Consider the following 20,400-nt stretch of genomic DNA (forward strand, 5'->3'; position numbering starts at 1 on the left):
CCAAGTTATAGTCCAGCAATTTTATTTTAAATTCACAAGCTTTCGGAGGCTACCTCCTTCCTCAGGTGAACGATGTGGAAATGAAATCCTCGAAATGAAGTCGCATTTATAATTCACAGAACAATGCTTGGTGATTACAGACAGTTTTTTCAACTGCCCGTTGCCAAGGCAATCAGTGTGCAGACAGACAGGTGTTACCTGCCAGGTCTCAGAATATACAAATCACCAAAAAAAAAACAACAAACAAAAAAAGAGATGTTTTTACCTCTCTAGCTCTGTTTTTTTTTGTTTGTTGTTTTTTTTTGGTGATTTGTATATTCTGAGATCTGGCAGGTAACACCTGTCTGTCTGCACACTGATTGCCTTGGCAACGGGCAGTTGAAAAAACTGTCTGTAATCAACAAGCATTGTTCTGTGAATTATAAATACGATTTCATTTCGAGGATTTCATTTCCATATCGTTCACCTGAGGAAGGAGGTAGCCTCCGAAAGCTTGTGAATTTAAAATAAAATTGCTGGACTATAACTTGGTGTTGTAAAATTGTTTACAATTGTCAACCCCAGTCCATCACCGGCATCTCCACATTATTATTATGTAGGCAAACACAACAGCCATTCTGCACAAAGCAACATTCTACAATGAGATGCGTGACCAGTTAATCTGTTTTGGGTGGTGTTAGTTAAGGGAAGACTGCTGGTCAGGATATCAAGAGAACCCTCTGCTCTTCTTCCAATAGTGCCATGGGATGATTAACAATCATTTGAACCACCAGAAAAGGCAAACAGGCCTCGGATTGACATCTCATCCAAAGGACAAAACCCCCGATGGTGCACCACTCATTCAGTACTGACCATCCGACAGTGCAGCACTCCCTCAGTACTGCAATGGAGTATCAGCCTACATTACATTAAGCCCCGAATGGGGATCAAACCCAAAACTCTCTGAGCCAGAGATGACATGGTTACCAACTAGCTGCGACTAAAGGAACATAACGGGGTCAATTTTAACCTAACTCGCTGGGCGGGATCACCACGAAATCGGGCGGAATGGCAGATTTACACCCAACGGAAAATTACTCTCCGTTGACTTCAATGATATGTAATATCAGGTGGGGCGTAAAACCAACGTTGCACCCGATCTAGTCAGCTTCCCGATGCTCGGGCTAGGTTAAAATTGACCCCAGTGAGTTGGACAAAATATATAAAAAGGGCAGAACAATGACAGATGAAAATTAATGCAGACAAGTGTAAGGTGCTATACATAGGAAGGAAACAGGAGGGTACAGATTCCACGAATGTTGTTGAAATAGCTAAAGTTGAAAGAGACCTAGGGCTGTTAGTAGTCTGGGCACTCAAAGTACAGGTCAGCAATCAAAAAAGCAAAAACAGAATTGATGAACTATATAACCAAACAGTAGAATACAAGGCAGAGGAAGTCATGCTCAAACTGTACTTTACTCTTCTTTATTCAAATTCACATAATTTGAATGACCAGATAATTCAAATTTTTTTCTTTCAAAGGAAAGCTACTTTGAATTAAGGAAAGTAGAGCACAGCATTCTGGTCAGACCGCACCCGGAGTATTGTGTCCAGTTCTCTTCACCGACAAAGCACTGAAGAGGGAACAGAGAAGAGTCAAGAGGCTGATCCCTAGTGTCGGGTATGAGGAAAGACTGCACAAAGCCTTGATAGGAGACAGCGGAGAGGTGATCTCACAGATGTGTACAAGATAGTTAAGGGTATGGAAAAGGTAAATCAGGAATATTTTAATTAGATTGAGAGAGTAAGACAAGGCGACGAGTTCAAACTAGTAAACAGCCAAATTAGTGCTGATGACAGGAAGTTCTGAACACAACAACTGGTACCTGACATAGAAAAATGTCCTAATGCTCGGAATGGACTTTGGGTAGAATCATGGAGGCGAAAACGCTGACGTCATTGAAGAAACAATAGCATTCCGCAATAGGGACGGGACTTTAGGGTCTTTCTTTATGGATGAATTAAGAAGGGCCAAGTGGCCTTTCTCATCCATAACAATCTTGTGAACAGGTTTGACGGGTCAAGGCACATGTATAAACATCCAAAGGATGGCTGGCATTCCAATCAGATATTGCACAATGGATCCAGGCTATCAATACAGGATGACGTACAGTACTGATATTGCTAGCAAATGTAGGTGCAAACCACACCACAAGACCACAGACTCTGAACAGTACCAACTATTTTTCCATCTTGCCTTCTAACATCTGACCTCTGAAAAATTGGGCAAAGGAGACTAAACCAACTATCAGTTTCCAAATCCAATTAGTGAGTTGATAGGGTGAGATGAAGTAGGGAGGGAGGAGGCTCATGTGGAGCATAAACACTGGCACGGACCTGTTGGGACGATTGACCTGTTTCTGTGCTGTACATTCTATGTAATTCTATATAAGTTACTAAAAATAAACTGTATAGTGATGCCATGATACATAATCCACCAGAACCACACTCACAATTCAAGTGCATTGCCAACAGGAAATTGGATGTCTGCCTAAATATTGAATTGTTTTCTCTCATTCCTCTCCATACAGCAGGGCCGAGCACAAATGCTAGCTCAGGAACACCCAAGGCTATGCTAGGCCTCATTAAGGTTGATGGAAAGATCCTGTCAAATGCATCAGCCAGTGGACCTTTTACACAGAGATCCTAACACAAACTCTTCTGTAACTATCTTTTTACCACCTGAACAGCTACAAAAAGGACTAAACAGGAAAAAGAGATAAAACACAGGGCAACCGCATCGTTCAAGGGCTATGTTAATGCAGACAGATACTGATAATAGCATAGTGATAGCCTTACCACAGCCTTGATCCAGACATGCACGCAAGAGCTGAATGGCAAAGGAGGGGTGAGAGTTGCTGCCTTTGATGTCAAGGCTGCATTTGATCAAGAATGGCAAAAAGGAGCCCAAGCAAATCTGGGGTCAATGGAGGTCAAAGGGAAAACCCTCCAGTGGTGGAGTCGTACCTGACACAAAGGAAGATGGTTGTGGTAGTTGGAGGCCAATCATCAACATCAGTGCAGGAGATCCTCAGGGAAGCATCCTGCACCCAAACTATCTTCAGCAGCTTCATCTTCGCTCCATTGCTGACAATTCCACAGTGTTCAGCAACATTCACAACTCCTCCGAAAATAAAGCAGCTTATGCAAGCCTACAACAGGAGCTGGATAGCATCCAAGCTTGGGCTGACAAGAGGCAGGTAACATTTGTGCCACATAAGCACCAGGTAATGACCATCTCAAACAAGAGAAAACCATCTCCCTTGACCCCCACCATCAACATCTTGGCAGGGGGGGGGAAAGAGTCACCACTGACAAGAAGCTTAACTGGACCAGCCATAGCAACATCATGGCCACAAGAGCAGGGCAGAGGCTTGGTACTCTGCAACAAGTGGGTCACTTCCTGACCTCTCAAAGGCTTTTCACCATCTACAAGGTTCGAGTCAGGAGTGTGATAGAACACTCACCACTTGCCTGGTTTGCTGCAACTGCAACAACACTCAAAAAGCTCACCACCACCCAAGACAAAGGAGCTCGCTTGATGGGTTCCTATACCACTGGACTCAACATCCACTCCCTCCACCATTGTGGCTGCAGCATGTACGATCTACAGGATGCATCACAGCAACTCACCAACGTTACTTCAACAGCACCTCCCTCCCCTGCAACCTCTACCACTGAGAAGGCCAATTGACAAGGTACCGCATGGTAGGTGTTTACATAAGGTTAAATCTCACGGGATCCAAGGTGAGGTAGCCAATTGGATACAAAACTGGATTGACGACAGAAGACAGAGGGTGGTTGTAGAGGGTTGTTTTTCAGACTGGAGGCCTGTGACCAGCGGTGTGCCTCAGGGATCGGTGCTGAGTCCGCTGTTATTTGTTATTTATATTAATGATTTGGATGAGAATTTAGGAGGCATGGTTAGTAAGTTTGCAGATGACACCAAGATTGGTGGCATCGTGGACAGTGAAGAAGGTTATCTAGAATTGCAACGGTATCTTGATAAATTGGGCCAGTGGGCCGATGAATGGCAGATGGAGTTTAATTTAGATAAATGTGAGGTGATGCATTTTGGTAGATCGAATCGTGCCAGGACCTACTCCGTTAATGGTAGGGCGTTGGGGAGAGTTATAGAACAAAGAGATCTAGGAGTACAGATTCATAGCTCCTTGAAAGTGGAGTCACAGGTGGATAGGGTGGTGAAGAAGGCATTCAGCATGCTTGGTTTCATTGGTCAGAACATTGAATACAGGAGTTGGGATGTCTTGTTGAAGTTGTACAAGACATTAGTAAGGCCACACTTGGAATACTGTGTACAGATCTGGTCACCCTATTATAGAAAGGATATTATTAAACTAGAAAGAGTGCAGAAAAGATTTACTAGGATGGCTACCGGGACTTGATGGTTTGACTTATAGGGAGAGGTTAGACAGACTGGGACTTTTTTCCCTGGAGAGTAGGAGGTTAAGGGGTGATCTTATAGAAGTCTATAAAATAATGAGGGGCATAGATAAGGTAGTCAAAATCTTTTCCCAAAGGTAGGGGAGTCTATAACGAGGGGGCATAGATTTAAGGTGAGAGGGGAGAGATACAAAAGGGTCCAGAGGGGCAATTTTTTCACTCAAAGGGTGGTGTCTGGAAGGAGTTGCCAGAGGCAGTAGTAGAGGCGGGTACAATTTTGTCTTTTAAAAAGCATTTGGACAGTTACATGGGTAAGATGGGTATAGAGGATATGGGTCAAGTGCAGGCAATTGGGACTAGCTTAGTGGTATAAACTGGGCGACATGGACATGTTGGGCCGAAGGGCCTGTTTCCATGTTGTAAACTTCTATGATTCTAAGCAATGTCATGGGAGCCATCATCGCCAAGATCTCCTCCAAATCACATCACCCTGACTTGGACATGTATCATCATTCCTTCATCGCAAATGGGTTGATATCATGGAAATCCCTACCAAACAGCATTGTGGGAACATCATCACCACAAGGGCTTGCAGGCTTACCACCATCTCTCACGGCAATCTTTTAAGCCTCATTATGACTCTGATACTACCAGTGTGTTTTTCTGGTACTGCTGAAAGGGGATGAATTCCAAGAACTAAGCAGAATTTATAAAGCAAGGAAACAGCTTGGTGTAAATATAAATACAGACAGGAAAATCCTTTAAATGTTCAAGGCTTCCCAGGCACCTGGGATTACCATAACTGGATTTGAAATAGAACACAAGGATAAACTGGTACATCTTGGTTGAATTATTTGATGAGATGGAAGGAAATGAGAGGAAGCTGTGCCCTGGCAATTGCTATTTGCTCCAAGTTCAAGGTGATACAGAAATAAGTAGTATCTCTTTACAAACCAAACTCAAGATTACATGAAACTTTGGTTCTACTCATTTTACTGGTGACATGTGATGGCTTAGAGCAGAAGGTGAGCAATGGTTGTTAATGATAGAAGTGGCTTCCAAGACAAATTCTAGGATCCACAGGCTTACGCTCAATACAAAAGAAAATTGGACTTAGCGAAACATTAGTGCAACAAACCACTGAAATATTCATGGTTCGGATGTGTAAGCAGAATCAGCAATGACTTTGGCTGATTCATTTTTGTAGGAAGAATGAGGAGAGGCAATATAAACTAAATGGTACAATTTTAAAGGGGGTGCAGGAACAGAGAGACCTAGGGATGTACATACACAAGTCTTTGAAGGTGGCAGGACTAGTCGAGAAGGCTGTTAAAAAAGGCATATGGGATCCTTGGCTTTATAAACAGAGCCATAAAGTGCAAAAGCAAAGAAGTTATGCTAAGCCTTTACAAAACACTGGTTAGGCCCCAGCTGGAGTAGTGTGTTAAATTCTGGGCCAACACTTTAGGAAGGACGTCAAGGCCTTGGAGAGAGTGCAGAGGAGATTTCCTAGAATGGTATCAGGGATGAGGGACTTCAGTTATGTGGAGAGACTGGAGAAACTGAGGTTGTTCTCCTTAGAACAGAGAAGGTTAAGCAGAGATTTGATAGGTGTTCAAAATCATTAAGGGTTTTGATAGAGTAAATAAGGAAAAACTGTTTCCAGTGGCAGACAGGTCAATAACCAGAGGACACAGATTTAAGATAATTGGCAAAAAAAAGAGGCGACATGAGGGAAAAAAATGTTTACGCAGCGGGTTGTTATGACCTGGAATGCACTGCCTGAAAGGGTGGTGGAAGCAGATTCAATAATAACTTTTCAAAAGGGAATTGGATAAATACTTGAAAGGGAAAAAATTGTAGGGCTATGGGAAAGAGCAGGGGAGTGTGACTAATTGGATAGCTCTTGCAAGGAGCCGGCACAGACCGAATGGCCTCCTTCTGTGCTTTATGATGCTATGATTCAATGCGATTGGTGGAGTTTACTCTGCCGCTCTTGTGTAGAAGGATAAAAACTGCAAACACTTTGCTTGGGCAATTAAAATGACGGGTAGTTTAATTCTATGATGTCAGTACATCTCACATCTGATAAGAAAGCATTGATATATTCAACCAATCTGGCAAAAAAGTTCATGCAGCCTCAGACTGATGGAAGAGTTCTAGATAGATCGTATACAGTTGCATACTGTACTTATTTTTCTGATTAGATCTTTATTTATTTGGGGTGCATGGAGCTGCACACGACCACCTTCGTCCCATGTGTGGTCAAAAGGTCCCTTCAATGGAGGATGCATTATTCTGGCTCAGGAGGTAGGACTATCACCTCAGAATCCAAAGATTGAGGGAAAGCTGCATTGGCCAGAACCATCCTTTGGATAAGCCGTTAAACTGAGGTCCCATCAGCATATTCTGATGGCTCATATTCAGGTAAATGTGTAAGACCCCATGGCATTATTCAGATAGGAACAGGGAGGAGTGTCCTGGCCAACATTCCTCCCTCGACCAACGGCATTAAAAATAAACTGCTCACTCATTGCATTGCTGTTTGTGAGGTCTTGCTGCGTGCAAAAAGGCTGTGGCATTTGCCTACATCATAGTCAATACATTTCATAGTAATTAATTGTGTGAAGCACTTAAGACATTTCTAAGAGATGTGATACACCGCTATATAAACGAGTCATTCTTTAGTCATCCTGTTTCTCATGTTCATTGCCTAATGGCTGCCGAGAATTAGGAGCTAAAAGGCAACTCGGGTTGGAATCCTGCCTTTAAAGCTGTGCTTTGCTGGGTAAGTTCTGCACAAGGTTTACTTTGGGCCAATGTTCACCTCTACTGAAGGCACTGACTTCTGTACCAATCACTCTCAAATGAAGTACTTCCCCCAAATGACCATTTGTGAGCCACGATAGTGAGCATCAGCAGGATATTCAACCTCAAACAGCATTGCAGACAAGCCCGATTCTATCTTCACATCCAGCATCCGTGCATGTGCACTGTCCAGCAGCAGTCACTGGATGGTGATCAGGAGTAGGATCCCAGGGCGAGTTCAACGAAGCAGATACCGGGGAATCAAACCTGGGACACTCTGGTCTGTACAGCTTAGTGGCGCACCAGCTGCTAAATTCCATACATTTAGGCAATAGAGCTGTCTGTCGCTTTAACAATTAGCCTGAGGAAAAAAACCTGGCATGCTGTGACTAGCACTTTACAGTGAATCCCATTTGCACTGTGCTACCGAAAGGTGTAGAATTTACAAAATCTTTCAGCAGTAAAAAGGGTTAATGTTGCTGACTCATAGATCAAAACTGAGAGCTGCAGGCTTATGAAGACCAGAAGAGGCACTTGTTTCGGTCTATGAATAGCTTTATGTTCAAGTTTCAGATTTCTATAAAAGAGCCTGATAGGATTTTAATAAAAGAACAGAAACCCAGGCCAGTCCATCTGTTTCAATCAGTGCAGGGCCACTGGTGTGTGCTTCTTACGCATGTATCTCCATGGTGCTGTGGCAATCAATCTGACTCAGAGCTGCTCCATCACTGCACATTTGTACCTCATTCCAAATTCACCTTTCCCAATTTTTAGTCACAGCTTTATGTGCACACATTTAAAAATCACCAGAGGCAAGCAAGAGCTAGTGACGGGAATCATTGCCAGCACACCGTCAAACTGGCACGGTGGTGGTGGTGGCGGTGGTGGGTGAAAGAGACCAGATGTTTGACGATAAGTAAATTGCTGAAAAAACATGTATAAACCCTCATTCAAACAGTTGGAAGAGACACTATATAAGGAGCATGTCTGACCATTAGTACTCCGTTTAAATTAGCATTTTCCATTTGGTAGATATAACTGGGGGATGGGGAGGAAGAGGGGAGCTGGAAAGAACTGTAGCAAGGATGGATTTCTCAAGTTTGATCCCAGTTGTTGCTGGGAGTGAATTAATTGAGAAACTTCCATGAAATATCAACAGTCAACCCAACAGCCTGGTGCAAGGTCCAATACCACCAGTTCAGCAAGTGATGGTTAACTTTTTAAAAAGACAATAGGCACTCTCTCTGGGATGGAGTCCCACAGGAGGGGGCTCGGTCGATCGCTCAGAGATATAGCTTCAGACGATTGCAGGTTCTAGCCTCGGTCTGAGCTGAGTTAGCTGATCTCAGCAGTAGGGGCCCTACGATTTGCCACAGCACCACTGGATTAGGGGAAAGGCAAAACGACGATAGAGTTCATGTCAGCTACCCGATGACCCCTGATGAATGTTAGCAGACATGAGGTTGAGGACTGGATCAAGCTCAGCGGTGATGCCCGACACAGTTGAATGTCAAGATTCACACATGAATAATGGACATTGAGGCAAGATCCTAGAGGGCGGCTACTGACCATGGAACTAGGAGAGGGGAAGTACGATATGTGATCCTCACTACTAGTATTCCATGTAGATATTTTGGATTGATTAGAGTGTTGAGATATAGTTGCAACAGCTCTTGTGCTCCTGGTATAAACATGGAGATCTGGATTCTGTGGTAGGACATCTAATGATACTGTTCCCATCATGAGCTTGTAGAGGACTGAGAGGCTGGCCTCACCCTGAAGCTATAGGCCTGAGGTTGAGGACTGGATCAAGCTCAGCAGTGATGCCCGATACAGTTGAATGTCAAGATTCACACATGAATAATGGACATAGAGGCAAGATCCTTTCATCTATTAGAATCACCAGTCCAAATATCACCCACTGAATTCTAGACACAAACGGTCCAAGGATTTCAAATATGAAGTAGAATTTGCATTTCTGCTGGAGCTCAGTTGTCATTTTGTGGTTTATTACCATTTCCAGATAAACAGCAATTTAAAATACTTTGTCTGTCCATCTCCTCCCCACCCCTCCCCCTCTGTAATTTTACTATGAAAAGCATTTATCAGAACTCCTGCAATGTCACAGAGAGCAGCACGGCCACAAGAAGAAGAACTTACATTTATACAGCACCTTTCACGACCTCAGGACTTCCCAAAGCGCTTTACAGACAGTGACTTACTTTTGAAGCATAGTCCCTGTTGTAATGTGGGAAATACGGCAGCCAATTTGCACACAAGGTCCCACAAACAGCAATGTGATAATGACCAGATAATCCTTTTTAGTGATATTGGCCAGAATTCCCCTGCTCTTCTTCAAATAGTGCCGTGGGATCTTTTATATCAACCTGAGAGCGCCTCGGTTTAATCCGAAAGTGCAACACTCCCTCAGTACTGCACTGGAGCATCACTCTAGATTATGTGCTCAGGTCTCTGGAGTGGAGCTTGAACCCACGGCCTTCTGACTCAGAGGCAAGATTGCTACTACTGAGCCACAGCTGACAGGCTTGCATTAATACAGCACATTATCACATCGCTCATAAATATCTCAAAACACTTCACCTACAATTAATTACTTTGAAATGCAGTGACTGTTAAGTTGTCAAACACAGCAGCATCTCACAAACAGCAATGAGATGAATAACCAGTTACGTTGGACACTGGGAGAACTTCCTGCTCCTCTTCAAGTTGTGCCATGGAATCTTTAACATCCACCTGAACCACCAGAGTTCAGCACCTGCAGCAATGCAGCACTCCCTCAGTACTGCACCATCAGCATTGATTAGACAAAAAGCAAGAATGCTACTAACTGAGCTAAGGCAGCTTTATGCATCAGGGTCACACACTGAGTCTGTGCTGAGTTACCTGATCTCAGCCAGGGTGGTAATAGGGTGCTGAGTCGGCTAACCGACTCTGGTTCAGGGAAATGGAAACTTGGCGAGAGCTCCTGCTCCTAATCAGTACTCAGCAACTCCTACCAGAAGAGGAGGCTGCTCTGCTGTAATGACCCCGCCACCCTGCCCCCTGGTCAAATGACCTGCCAATACTCAATCTGAAAGCTCAGGCATGAATAATGGCCACTTGGGTGCAGTATCAGGGAGTGTCTGTGGAATCATACCCAGCAATGAGTCAATGGCTTCAGAAAGGAGAGAGGAGAAAACTGGCAATTGTGCAACAACATCCTGCTCCAAAGAACCAGACAAAAATACACAGCAAGAGTTCAAAGACTCACCCCTTGGCTTCCTTCAAAGCGAATACCAGGCTGGCTGGAAACATTGCCCTAAAGAGAGAATAGAAACACAGTTAAGCATTTCAGTACTGGATACACAATGACTTGCAACACAAGTTGGGAGGCATCAACTTCTCAACTTGGCACTACCACTTGTTCGGCAGCAGCAAGTACCCTTCACACCAGAATAGCCCCAGTTCAATACCTAGCCTGTGCCTCGTTAGGTAGCAATTGGGACGCTACAGGTGTCCTCAGTGCCACTGCGCTACGCTGGGCAGAAGATAGTCAGCTGGGGTTCCCATTCCAGATCACTGTCCCCTGACCTTCACCTGACAGCACATGTGCACACAGGGCAAGAACAGAATCAACTTGGCTATAATGCTGCCCCCACTGTTCCATATCCTGCTGCCAGTCTAACATCATATATAGAATCATACAGCACAGGAGGTGGCCATTTGGCCCATCGCGCTTGTACCGACCCTTTGAAAGAGCTATCCAGTTAGTCCCACTTCCCCCTACTCTTTCCCCATAGCCCTGCAAATTTTTTTCTTTTCAAGTATTTATCCAATTCCCTGTTGAAAGTTATTATTGAATCTGCTGCCACCGCCCTTTCAGGCAGTGCATTCCAAATCATAAAAATGCACTACATCAAAAAAATTCTCATCCCCCCCGATTCTTTTGCCGATTATCTTAAATCGTTGCACTCTGGTTACTGACCTTCCTTCCAGTGGAAACAGCTTCCCCCTATTTATTCTATCAAAACCTTACATATGAATATTGGTTACTTCGGGAACCTACTGAAGGGTGTCCCCTATCCTCCATTCCAGGAACTGAACCTCAGCACCTTCATTAGACGGAATTGGGCAGAGGGAACATTAGCAAAAAAAAGGAGGGCTGCCCTGAGGTGAATGCCTCAGGGGTTGAGTGGGCCAGCATGCCAGTGTAAGTTGGCATTTTAAAACGTTGTTTGAACGCAGGTCACAGCCACATTCTCCAGAACGCCCAAAGGGGGTGGAAGCTGCTGCAACTCATCTCCCCATGGACAATTACATATCCTATTAGCTAAGCATTTGAGCACCTGCTCTCGTTTGGGGAATGGTGTGTAATGACTTAGAACAAGTCAGGGTGTTAAGGAGTGTAGCAATTCATAACAGCAACAGTAAGGAGGGACATCACTCAACCAAGGTATTATTACATCCTGAAATACATGTAGAGGGAACAGTGATGGAGCTAATGAACCTTACACCCCTGAAGCCATCACACAACAGAGATAATATTTTCCTCCAGCAGTCCCAAATGAAAACTAGCTGCTATGAATGGTTGTGTTGGTAATGAGATTAAGTTTGCAAAACTAAAGCTCCCCTGTTGGCTCAAATTGGTTAAGAAAGTCAATAACTAAGCCATACAGGCCAGAAAAGGTCACAGTTCAAACTGCTCTATGCCTAGTTAGCTTAATTAAGCTAGATTGGAGGTACAGATGCTACAATTGGCCTCGGTGCCATTGGTTAGCCAGGTTTTTTTTTGGGGGGGGGTGGGAATATAGGAAGAGGAGGAGGCCATTCAGCTCCTCGAGCCAGTTCTGCCATTCAATTAGATCATGGCTGATCTATATCGCAACTTCACTTACTCGCCTTGGTTCTGTATCCCTTAATGCCCTTAGCTAACAAAAATCTACCAATCTCAGTTTTGAAATTTTGAATTGAACACCAGCCTCAGAAGACTTTTGGGGGGGCAGAAAGAGATGCTAGATTTCCACTCCCCTTTGTGCGAAGGAGTGCTTCCTGACATCACCCCTGAATAGCCTAGCTCTAATTTTAAGGTTATTCCCTCTTGTTATGGACACCCCCACCAGAGGAAATAGTTTCTCTCATTACCCTATCAAATCCTTTAATCATCAAACACCTCAATTAGATCACCCCCATAATCTTCTTTATTCAAGGGAAAACAAGCCTAGTCTATGCAACCTGTCCTCACTATTTAACCCTTTTAGTCCAGGTATCATTCTGATGAATCTGTGCTGCACCCCCTCCAAGGCCAATATATCCTTCCTGAGATGTGGACCCAGAACGTAAAAGAGTAATCCAGATGCGGTCTAACCAGAGCTTTATATAACAGTAACATAATTTCCACCTCTTTGTATTCCAGCCCCCTTGAGATAAAGGCTACCATTAGCCTTTTTAATTATTTTTTGTGACTGTCCACTAGTTTATAGTGATTTCTGTACATGGACCCCTAAATCTACCTGCCCCTCTACAGTTCCTAGCTTCTTACCATTTAGAAAATACTCTGAACTATCTATCTTAGTTCCGAAGTAGATGACCTCACATCAGTCAGGGGTCCCCCATTAGATCACTATCCAGAGATCCCTGTTAGAAAGTGAGGACAAGAATCAGGATCAGGTGTGATGACTCCCCTAGAGTCGAATAGCCTACCATCACTAAGAGGGGTCACACCCAGAATCCAAGCTACTAATATCACTAAGAGGGGCATAACAGCGGGCAGGAATAGTTCCTTTGCATTTTTCATCTAATGCAAGATCAGGAGCTAAAATGCTTGCTTCAACCCCATGGCCTCACAAGTTAGTCCTCCAAAGTAACGAGCCACCACAGACTTGGTAACTCCTTACAACCACACGTTTTTACACAGTAATTTATACCTTACCTATTTTTGTAAAGATCGAAACCCTAACAGAAATGTCAGTTATAAACAACTCCCTCTGAAAATGCTTTAAAAATCTATAATTGAAACTGAAATACTCAACAAGGGAAAACAGTAGCAGACAAGTTCTGACCATCTGTGCTACGTCGGGTCTGACTGAGGTACGAAAGTACTCTATTAGCATGCAGCGATGACACTTGTACAATCAGCAAGTCTCCTATTCTTTTTCTAACAGCCATTTATTCTAAATGCACAAAAACACTTGTAATGGCAGGCATGGGCGGGGGTAGAGAGTGTTGAGCTCTGTTGTATTTCTTGAGCAAAACAGCTCGAGTCCCTACAAATAAAAAAAATTTAAGGCTGTGATAACAAATTCTTCCTGTAATTGTAGTTTTGTGTTTTGGACGGAAATTGTATTCTCGAGGCCAGGGCTTGCACAGCAAGAACACCAAGATAATGTGTGAGATATTGAGTAGACAGTTGAGTCAGGAAGTAGTACAGGCGAGCCCTGGCTTGCATGGACTACATGTTTAAGCAGATGCATTCATAGCGTCAGATAGCTAAAGAATTAATTCACAAGCTGGAACACACATGCAAGTGTTTGAAGAATCTTGTAATACAAGTCAAAAATGCCACTTATCCAAGAGGGCAGGGGAAAGTGGAAAAACATATACAAGTACATCGTCGAGTACCAATGAGTTTTTAAAAAAAAAAACGTTGTTCTGTTGCCAATTTTCCTGATCCCATTCTGCCTCAAAGGTATTGGCTCCTTGCTGGGGTATGGGTGCCACAGGCAACAATCCCTCTTCTGCACCTTGACCAGGTGGCCATTGATCACATATGAATCAAGACAGGGAGCACTGACAGCTTATTTGACAGTGGAGTGCATCACAATTTAACCCAATCCCATCCTTGATTAATGTTCACACATGCTCACCATCCAGCAGGGGCCTCTAGATAGCTGATAGATGTGATTAAAAGCATAGTTCAAGAGATAGATTTTAAGGAGGGTCTTATAGGGGGACAGAGAGATAAAGAGGTGGAGAAGTTTAGTGAGGGAATTCCAGAGCTTAGGGTCTTAATGGCTGAAAGCACGGCTGCCGATGGTGGAGCGAAGAGAGTGCGGGATGCACATTAGGCCATATTTGGAGGAACGCAGAGTTCTCAGAGGATTGTAGGCCCGGAAGAGGTTACAGAGATAGGGATTTGAACATGAGGATGAGAATTTTAAATTGGAGGTGTTGGGGGGAATAAGAGCCAATATAGGTCAGTGAGTACAGGATGATGGGTGAATGGAGGTTGGTGCAGGTTAGGATACAGGCAGAGTTTTGGATGAGCTGAAGTTTATGTAGAGTGGAGGATAGAAAGCCGGCTAGGACAACGTTACAACAGTCAAGTGTGGAGGTGACAAAAGCATGGATAATGGTTTCAGCAGATGTTGAGGCAGGCGGGGGGAGATGGGTAATGTTATGGAGATGGAAGTAGAGGGTATTTATGATGGAGAGGATATGGGGTCGGAAGCGCAGCCTGGGATCAAATTTGGCACCGAGATTACGAACAGCAGACTTCAACCCGAGGCAATGGCCAAGGAGGGGGACTGAATTATTGGCAAGGGTATGGAGTTTGTGGTGGAGGCTGAGGGCCATAGGTGCGGTCTCATCAATATTTAGTTGGAGGAAATTGCAGCTCATTCACAACTGGGTGTCAGACAGGCAGGCCGACAACAGAGGCAGTGGCAGTGTCGAGAGAGGTGGTGGAGAGGAAGAGCTAGATGTTGTCAACATACATGTGGAAATTGACCCCATGGCTTCAGATGATTTCAACAAGGGGCAACATGTAGGTGAAGATGAGGTGGGGACCAAGGATAGATCTTTGGGGGCAGTTCAGAGGTAACGGCACAGGGGCACTGCTGGAGATACTCTGGCGACGATTGAATAGGTAAGAGTGGAACCAGGCGCGGGCAGTCCCACTCAGCTGGCCAATGGAGGAAGATGGTGTGGTCAATGTGTCAAAGACTGCAGAGATCAAGAGGACAAGGAAAGATAGTTTACCATGGTCACAAAGGATAAAATTTGCGACTTTGGTTAGGGCTGTTTCAGGGATGGAAACCTGATTGAAGAGATTCAAACATGGAGTTGCGAGAAAGATGGGCACAGATTTGGAAGGCAACAAAACATTCAAAAACTTTGGATAGGAAAGGGAGGTTGGAGATGGGCCGGTAGTTTACAAGGACAAAGGAAGTCGAGGGTGGGTTTTTCGGTGGGGGGGGGGGGGGATGGGGGTGGTTGATGGTGGCGGTTTTGAAAGGGAGTGGAAATTGAAACACGGACCTTCTGACCTGTATGGCTTCCTGATGCATTGGAGGTGCCATTATCCACTGGGCTATCGGTGGGGGGGTGGGCACCTTTGAATTGTTAGGCCCTTCCACCTCGTGTTACCCACCTATGGGAATTGATGGCTGCCTACCATCACTCAAACATGTCTGGGCTCAAACGTGATACATCTTACTTGGGGTACCTGGTGCCCATGGAACCTGTACTCCAGCGAGAGTCGGAGTCTATAGGAGGGTGGTGAGATCAGAATCAGAACTGAACAAACAATCTTCCATCTTCTTGCATATCACGACCCATCACACCGACTTCTACTCTAACTCATTCTTTCCCAAGACTGCGGAACTTGCATCTGTTTTCATTCTTGCTGTAACCTAACCACTTCCTCATTTAATTGGACCTCTTTCCTACCATTTACAATCTTGGCGCTGTCCTGCATTATGAACTTTGGCACTTCACCCGGGTTTCTCAATTTAAAAAAAACCCAAATTAACAAGGCTGTCATCCAGTCGAGAGCTCAGGATGGCAAATCACAGGAAACAAGCTCAAACAACCTAGATCTCAAGAGCAGATCACAGCATCGTTGACCTCCTTGTTTCACATTTACTAAATTTACAAAAGCCATTTTATTTTTACAAGTTGAGTACGCAGATAGTAAACGAGATGATGTGATAGCAGCACTGTGCGACAACCCCAGTGTCATACCTAGTTATTTGCTGCGACAGGTTTGCAGGCTGGTTATACATTGGGGGATCCTTCAAAGGGATCATGTCGGTTACAAAATGAAATGTACAAGGAGTCAGCAGCTGAGCTGCCTGTGAAGGACGAAGGAGCTGAGAACATTTACATAGCCATGATAACCGGACATAAGACAGAAGGAAAGCACAAACACGTGTCTCTTGCACAATGTCAAGTACATGAGTCACCTCCAAGGCACGTTATAAGAAGAGGTGATGAAACCCAAAGAAAAAGACCACTCGAAGAAATTAAGAGCTTCAGAACGCCTTATGATGCCTAGAGATACCGAGGGAGAGCTCCCAGAGAGTAGGACTAAGCTACACAGACCAGATTCTCAGTCTGTTCTGAGTTAGCTATCTCTTCCGATGCTATAATTGGCCTCAGTGCTCCTGGCTTAGGGAAAAATCAGCCGGTTTCCTTCTTCCATTCATTTTCCAGAGACTCCTGCTGAAAAATGAGAGTGTCAACATGAAGTAGCACAGAATCAGGTTTGAATAAGATGTGCCCCATGCTTAGATAGATTGTCTACACTCGCTAGACAGCCTCCTACATCAAAAATAACAAGTTAGTTGAGGGACTGGATAACTGCTAGCACCAGTGAAACCATACCCCAGCATGAGTGAGTGCCGTCAGGAGAATATGGGATCAAAACAACCACAGCACCACCACTGTGGCTCCCAAATGTCACTGGTGCGGATGATTAGGAAAGTCTTCAACTGCTTTTATGGTGGCACATTTTAGCCCGGATTCCTGGAAACCCGAAGTGAGCCGACTCCTGGAATTTTATATGACCAAATCCAGCTCATTTATCTTAGCAGCAAGAATCTTATGAAAACTGGCTTGCTCCAGGAAAAAAAAGCCGCCTGATGTTTGGACAGTAAAGGAATCAAGGGATAGAGCAGGAAAGTAGAGTTGAGGTAGAAGATCAGCCACGATCTTATTGAATGGCAGAGAAGGCTTGAGGGGCCATATGGCTTTCTCCTCCTCCTATTTCTTTGTTCTTGTGTTCACCCTCCTGCTGCAGTGAGTTGGATGACCTTTACAACAACTTGCATTTATATAGCACTTCACAGGAGCGTAGTCAGACAAAATATGACACCGAGCCTCATAAGGAGATATTAGGACAGGTAACCAAAAGCTTGGACAAAGAGGTAGGTTTTAAGGAGTGTCTCAAAGGAGGAGAGCAAGGTAGAGAGGCAGATAGGTTTAGGGAGGGAATTCCAGAGCTTAGGACCTAGACAGCTGAAGGCACGGCCGCCAATGGTGGAGCGATTAAAATCGGGGATGCGCAAGAGGCCAGAATTGGAGGAGTGCAAAGATCTCGAAGGGTTATAGAGCTGGAGGAGGTTACAGAAATAGGGAGGGAGACATTTCATTTACAAAAAGAAAGCAGCACCTGGCAGACGGGAAGAGGAAAGCAACTTGTGCTGAGCTTCTTAGAGCAGTGAGATCACACACTGAGCTCCAATTATATCCCCAGCTCAGTGCGAATAAGGTACAAACTCTGCAGCAAAACTTTCCTGACTTAGTTGATAATACGAGTGCGTTATATACAGATCAGAGGAGCCAGGTTCAATTTCTGGTCTCTGCTGTGTTAGATAATCTCATTTTGGGGGTGACAGTTGAGCAGCAGGGGGGGGGTGAAGCTACAATTGGGCTCATTGTTACTGGATTAATGGAAAATCTGCAAGGGTCCCACAGAGGGAGGGGAGGAGGGGGAAAGGGGAAAGAGAGGGGAAAAGGGGAAAGAGAGGGGGAAAGGGGAAAGAGAAGGGGGAAAGGGAAGGGGGAAAAGGAGAGAAAGGAGGGGCAGCAGTTATAATTACAATGATTTTTTACAATCTTTGCTGCCACTGGCAGGAGCCACTGCATATCACCGGCATCTCCACATCATGACTACCATCGACACCACAAACTGCCGGCTCACAGTGGAAAGGATATCCAAGAAGATCGCGCATTTAGACACAGACATCAAGTTTTTTTGTATATTCTGAGACCTTGCAGGTAACACCTGTCTGTCTGCACACTGATTGCCTTGGCAACGGGCAGTTGAAAAAACTGTCTGTAATCACCAAGCATTGTTCTGTGAATTATAAATACGATTTCATTTTGAGGATTTCATTTCGACATCGTTCACCTGAGGAAGGAGGAAGCCTCCGAAAGCTTGTGAATTTAAAATAAAATTGCTGGACTATAACTTGGTGTTGTAAAATTGTTTACAATTCTCCACATCATATAAATTAGTCGACAACTGTTGCAAGATTTCTGCAGAGTCCTGAAAGATACTTGGGAAGTCTCTTGTAGGAGCTGCAGTATTCCATAACCTGGATATTCTGAAGGAGATTACCTCACTTCAGAGGCCGGGAGATCGACAAGGCAGGGATTTCAGCAGACTGAACGTTCCCAAAGGCGCAGATTCACTTGCACTCACTGTTCTTTCTGGTAGTAGTGCTTGTGCTCTGGAGTTACCCATTACTGCCGGCATCTGGAATTATTTTCGTGCTCCCTGCTGACAGAATTAACACCCACTGATTTGTGAATGGGGCACTTCCTTCAATTGAGGGTGAATGGCGGAGGCCCATTGTACAGGACACGAAGGTTTAAAAGTGTGGGAGGGAAGGCAAGTTAAGTCAGGAAGTCGAGGTCAGGTGATGCTGACTTTTGTTTTAACAATCTGTACATTGTATGAGGAAGGCAACACTGAGGAAGGTGAAGAGAGCTACAGTTTTCAGATCCTGGTGTCAAAACGAGTAGGTGCAATGGATCTCTCTCTCTCTCTCTATCTCCAATTTTCTTGGCTATTTTACCTATACTACTGTGGCCACTAATACTCTGAACTTTCTTCCCTTATTCCTAAACTGCAGATTTTGCCAAACTTACTCTGACAGCACCACTCTCCCCACGGCCTCTACCAAGGATAAGGTCACGAGAACATCATCACTTCCAAGTTGCCCTCCAAGTCAAACACCATCCTGACTGGGACATAGCAATAAACTGATGTTTCTTCATCGTTGCTGGGCCGATATCATAGAATCATACAGCACAGGAGGCCATTCGGCCCATCGTGCCTATGCTGGCTCTCTGAAAGAGCTACCAATTAATTCCACTCCCCTGGATATCATGGAATTTCTTACCCGACACCATTTGAGGAGCACCATCAGCACAAGGACTACAGCAGATCAAGCAGAAAGTCCACCACCACCTTCCCAGGGCAATAACTGCCGCCTCGTCAGCACCTCCCACTGCCCGAGCACAAAATAAATTCTCCATTCTACGTGCTCTTCCTCCTTGCTGCACTTTCACCTTGTTGAAATCAGGAATTGTCTCTTATTACAACTCATTCTTCCCCAGGACCATATGGAAAGAATGGGTCGGAGTAACAGAACTCCTCATCTCTCAGCTTTCCCTTCCTCGCCACAGTTTTTAAAACCCCAAACTTGGTATCACTAAATGATTTACCTCATCATCGTTTTTACTCTGTCCAACCTCGGTACTGTCCCACATTAGGGGCCTCAGCCTTTCACCGAAGTTCCTCAAAAAGCAATCTCACCCAGCATGGTTGCCGTGATGTGTAGTATATTATATAAAGCACAAAGTGCATTGTGAACTTTAACTGTGCACCATGTTCTTGAGTAGCATTCTGTACCAGAGATTCGATTGAAGAGCTGTCCATCGAAGGACTGATTTTAAATATTCATTTAAAGTACAATGCAGAGTAGAGATTAGCCACCAGTAATACGAGCAGATTTGACATGTATTGCTTGGGGTGGAGTCTGTTGATTTTAATAATTGACCCATTGCTCTGGTGTGTCAGTAATATTTGTACGATCAAACGACAGGGCTTTAAACAGAGATATCCCCACGGCTGGTCATCATTTGCACATTTTCAGATCACAAAACAAAAAACTATTATGATTTAGATGTCCCTCTGCCCCATTATTAAGATTCTCTCTTTCAGGAGAAACTTCTTTACCAAGCGAGTGGTTAGAATGTGGAACTTGCTACCACAAAGGAGTAGTTGAGGGGAATACCATAGACGCATTTAAGGGGAATAACATGAGGGAGAAAGGAATGGGATATGTTGATAGGGTTACATGAAGTAGAGTGGGACCCCCATCTACCCCTTCAGATGGATTTTAAGCTCCCCACGATACT

At 44.4% G+C, this 20,400-nt stretch overlaps 1 protein-coding gene across 1 annotated transcript in view; it reads right to left on the reverse strand.

Annotated features, from left to right (window-relative positions):
* The window catches only part of ell (elongation factor RNA polymerase II), a 122,633-nt gene that overhangs the window by 78,929 nt on the left and 23,304 nt on the right, over nt 1–20,400 (reverse strand). Inside the window, exon 2 of the mRNA XM_067968580.1 lies at nt 10,523–10,570. Within this exon, the coding sequence (XP_067824681.1) occupies nt 10,523–10,570 (48 nt within the window). The remainder of the gene's footprint in view (nt 1–10,522; nt 10,571–20,400) is intronic.

The sequence above is a fragment of the Heptranchias perlo genome, chromosome 29 (assembly GCF_035084215.1).
Source record: "Heptranchias perlo isolate sHepPer1 chromosome 29, sHepPer1.hap1, whole genome shotgun sequence".
Classification (NCBI taxonomy): Eukaryota; Metazoa; Chordata; class Chondrichthyes; order Hexanchiformes; family Hexanchidae; genus Heptranchias; species Heptranchias perlo.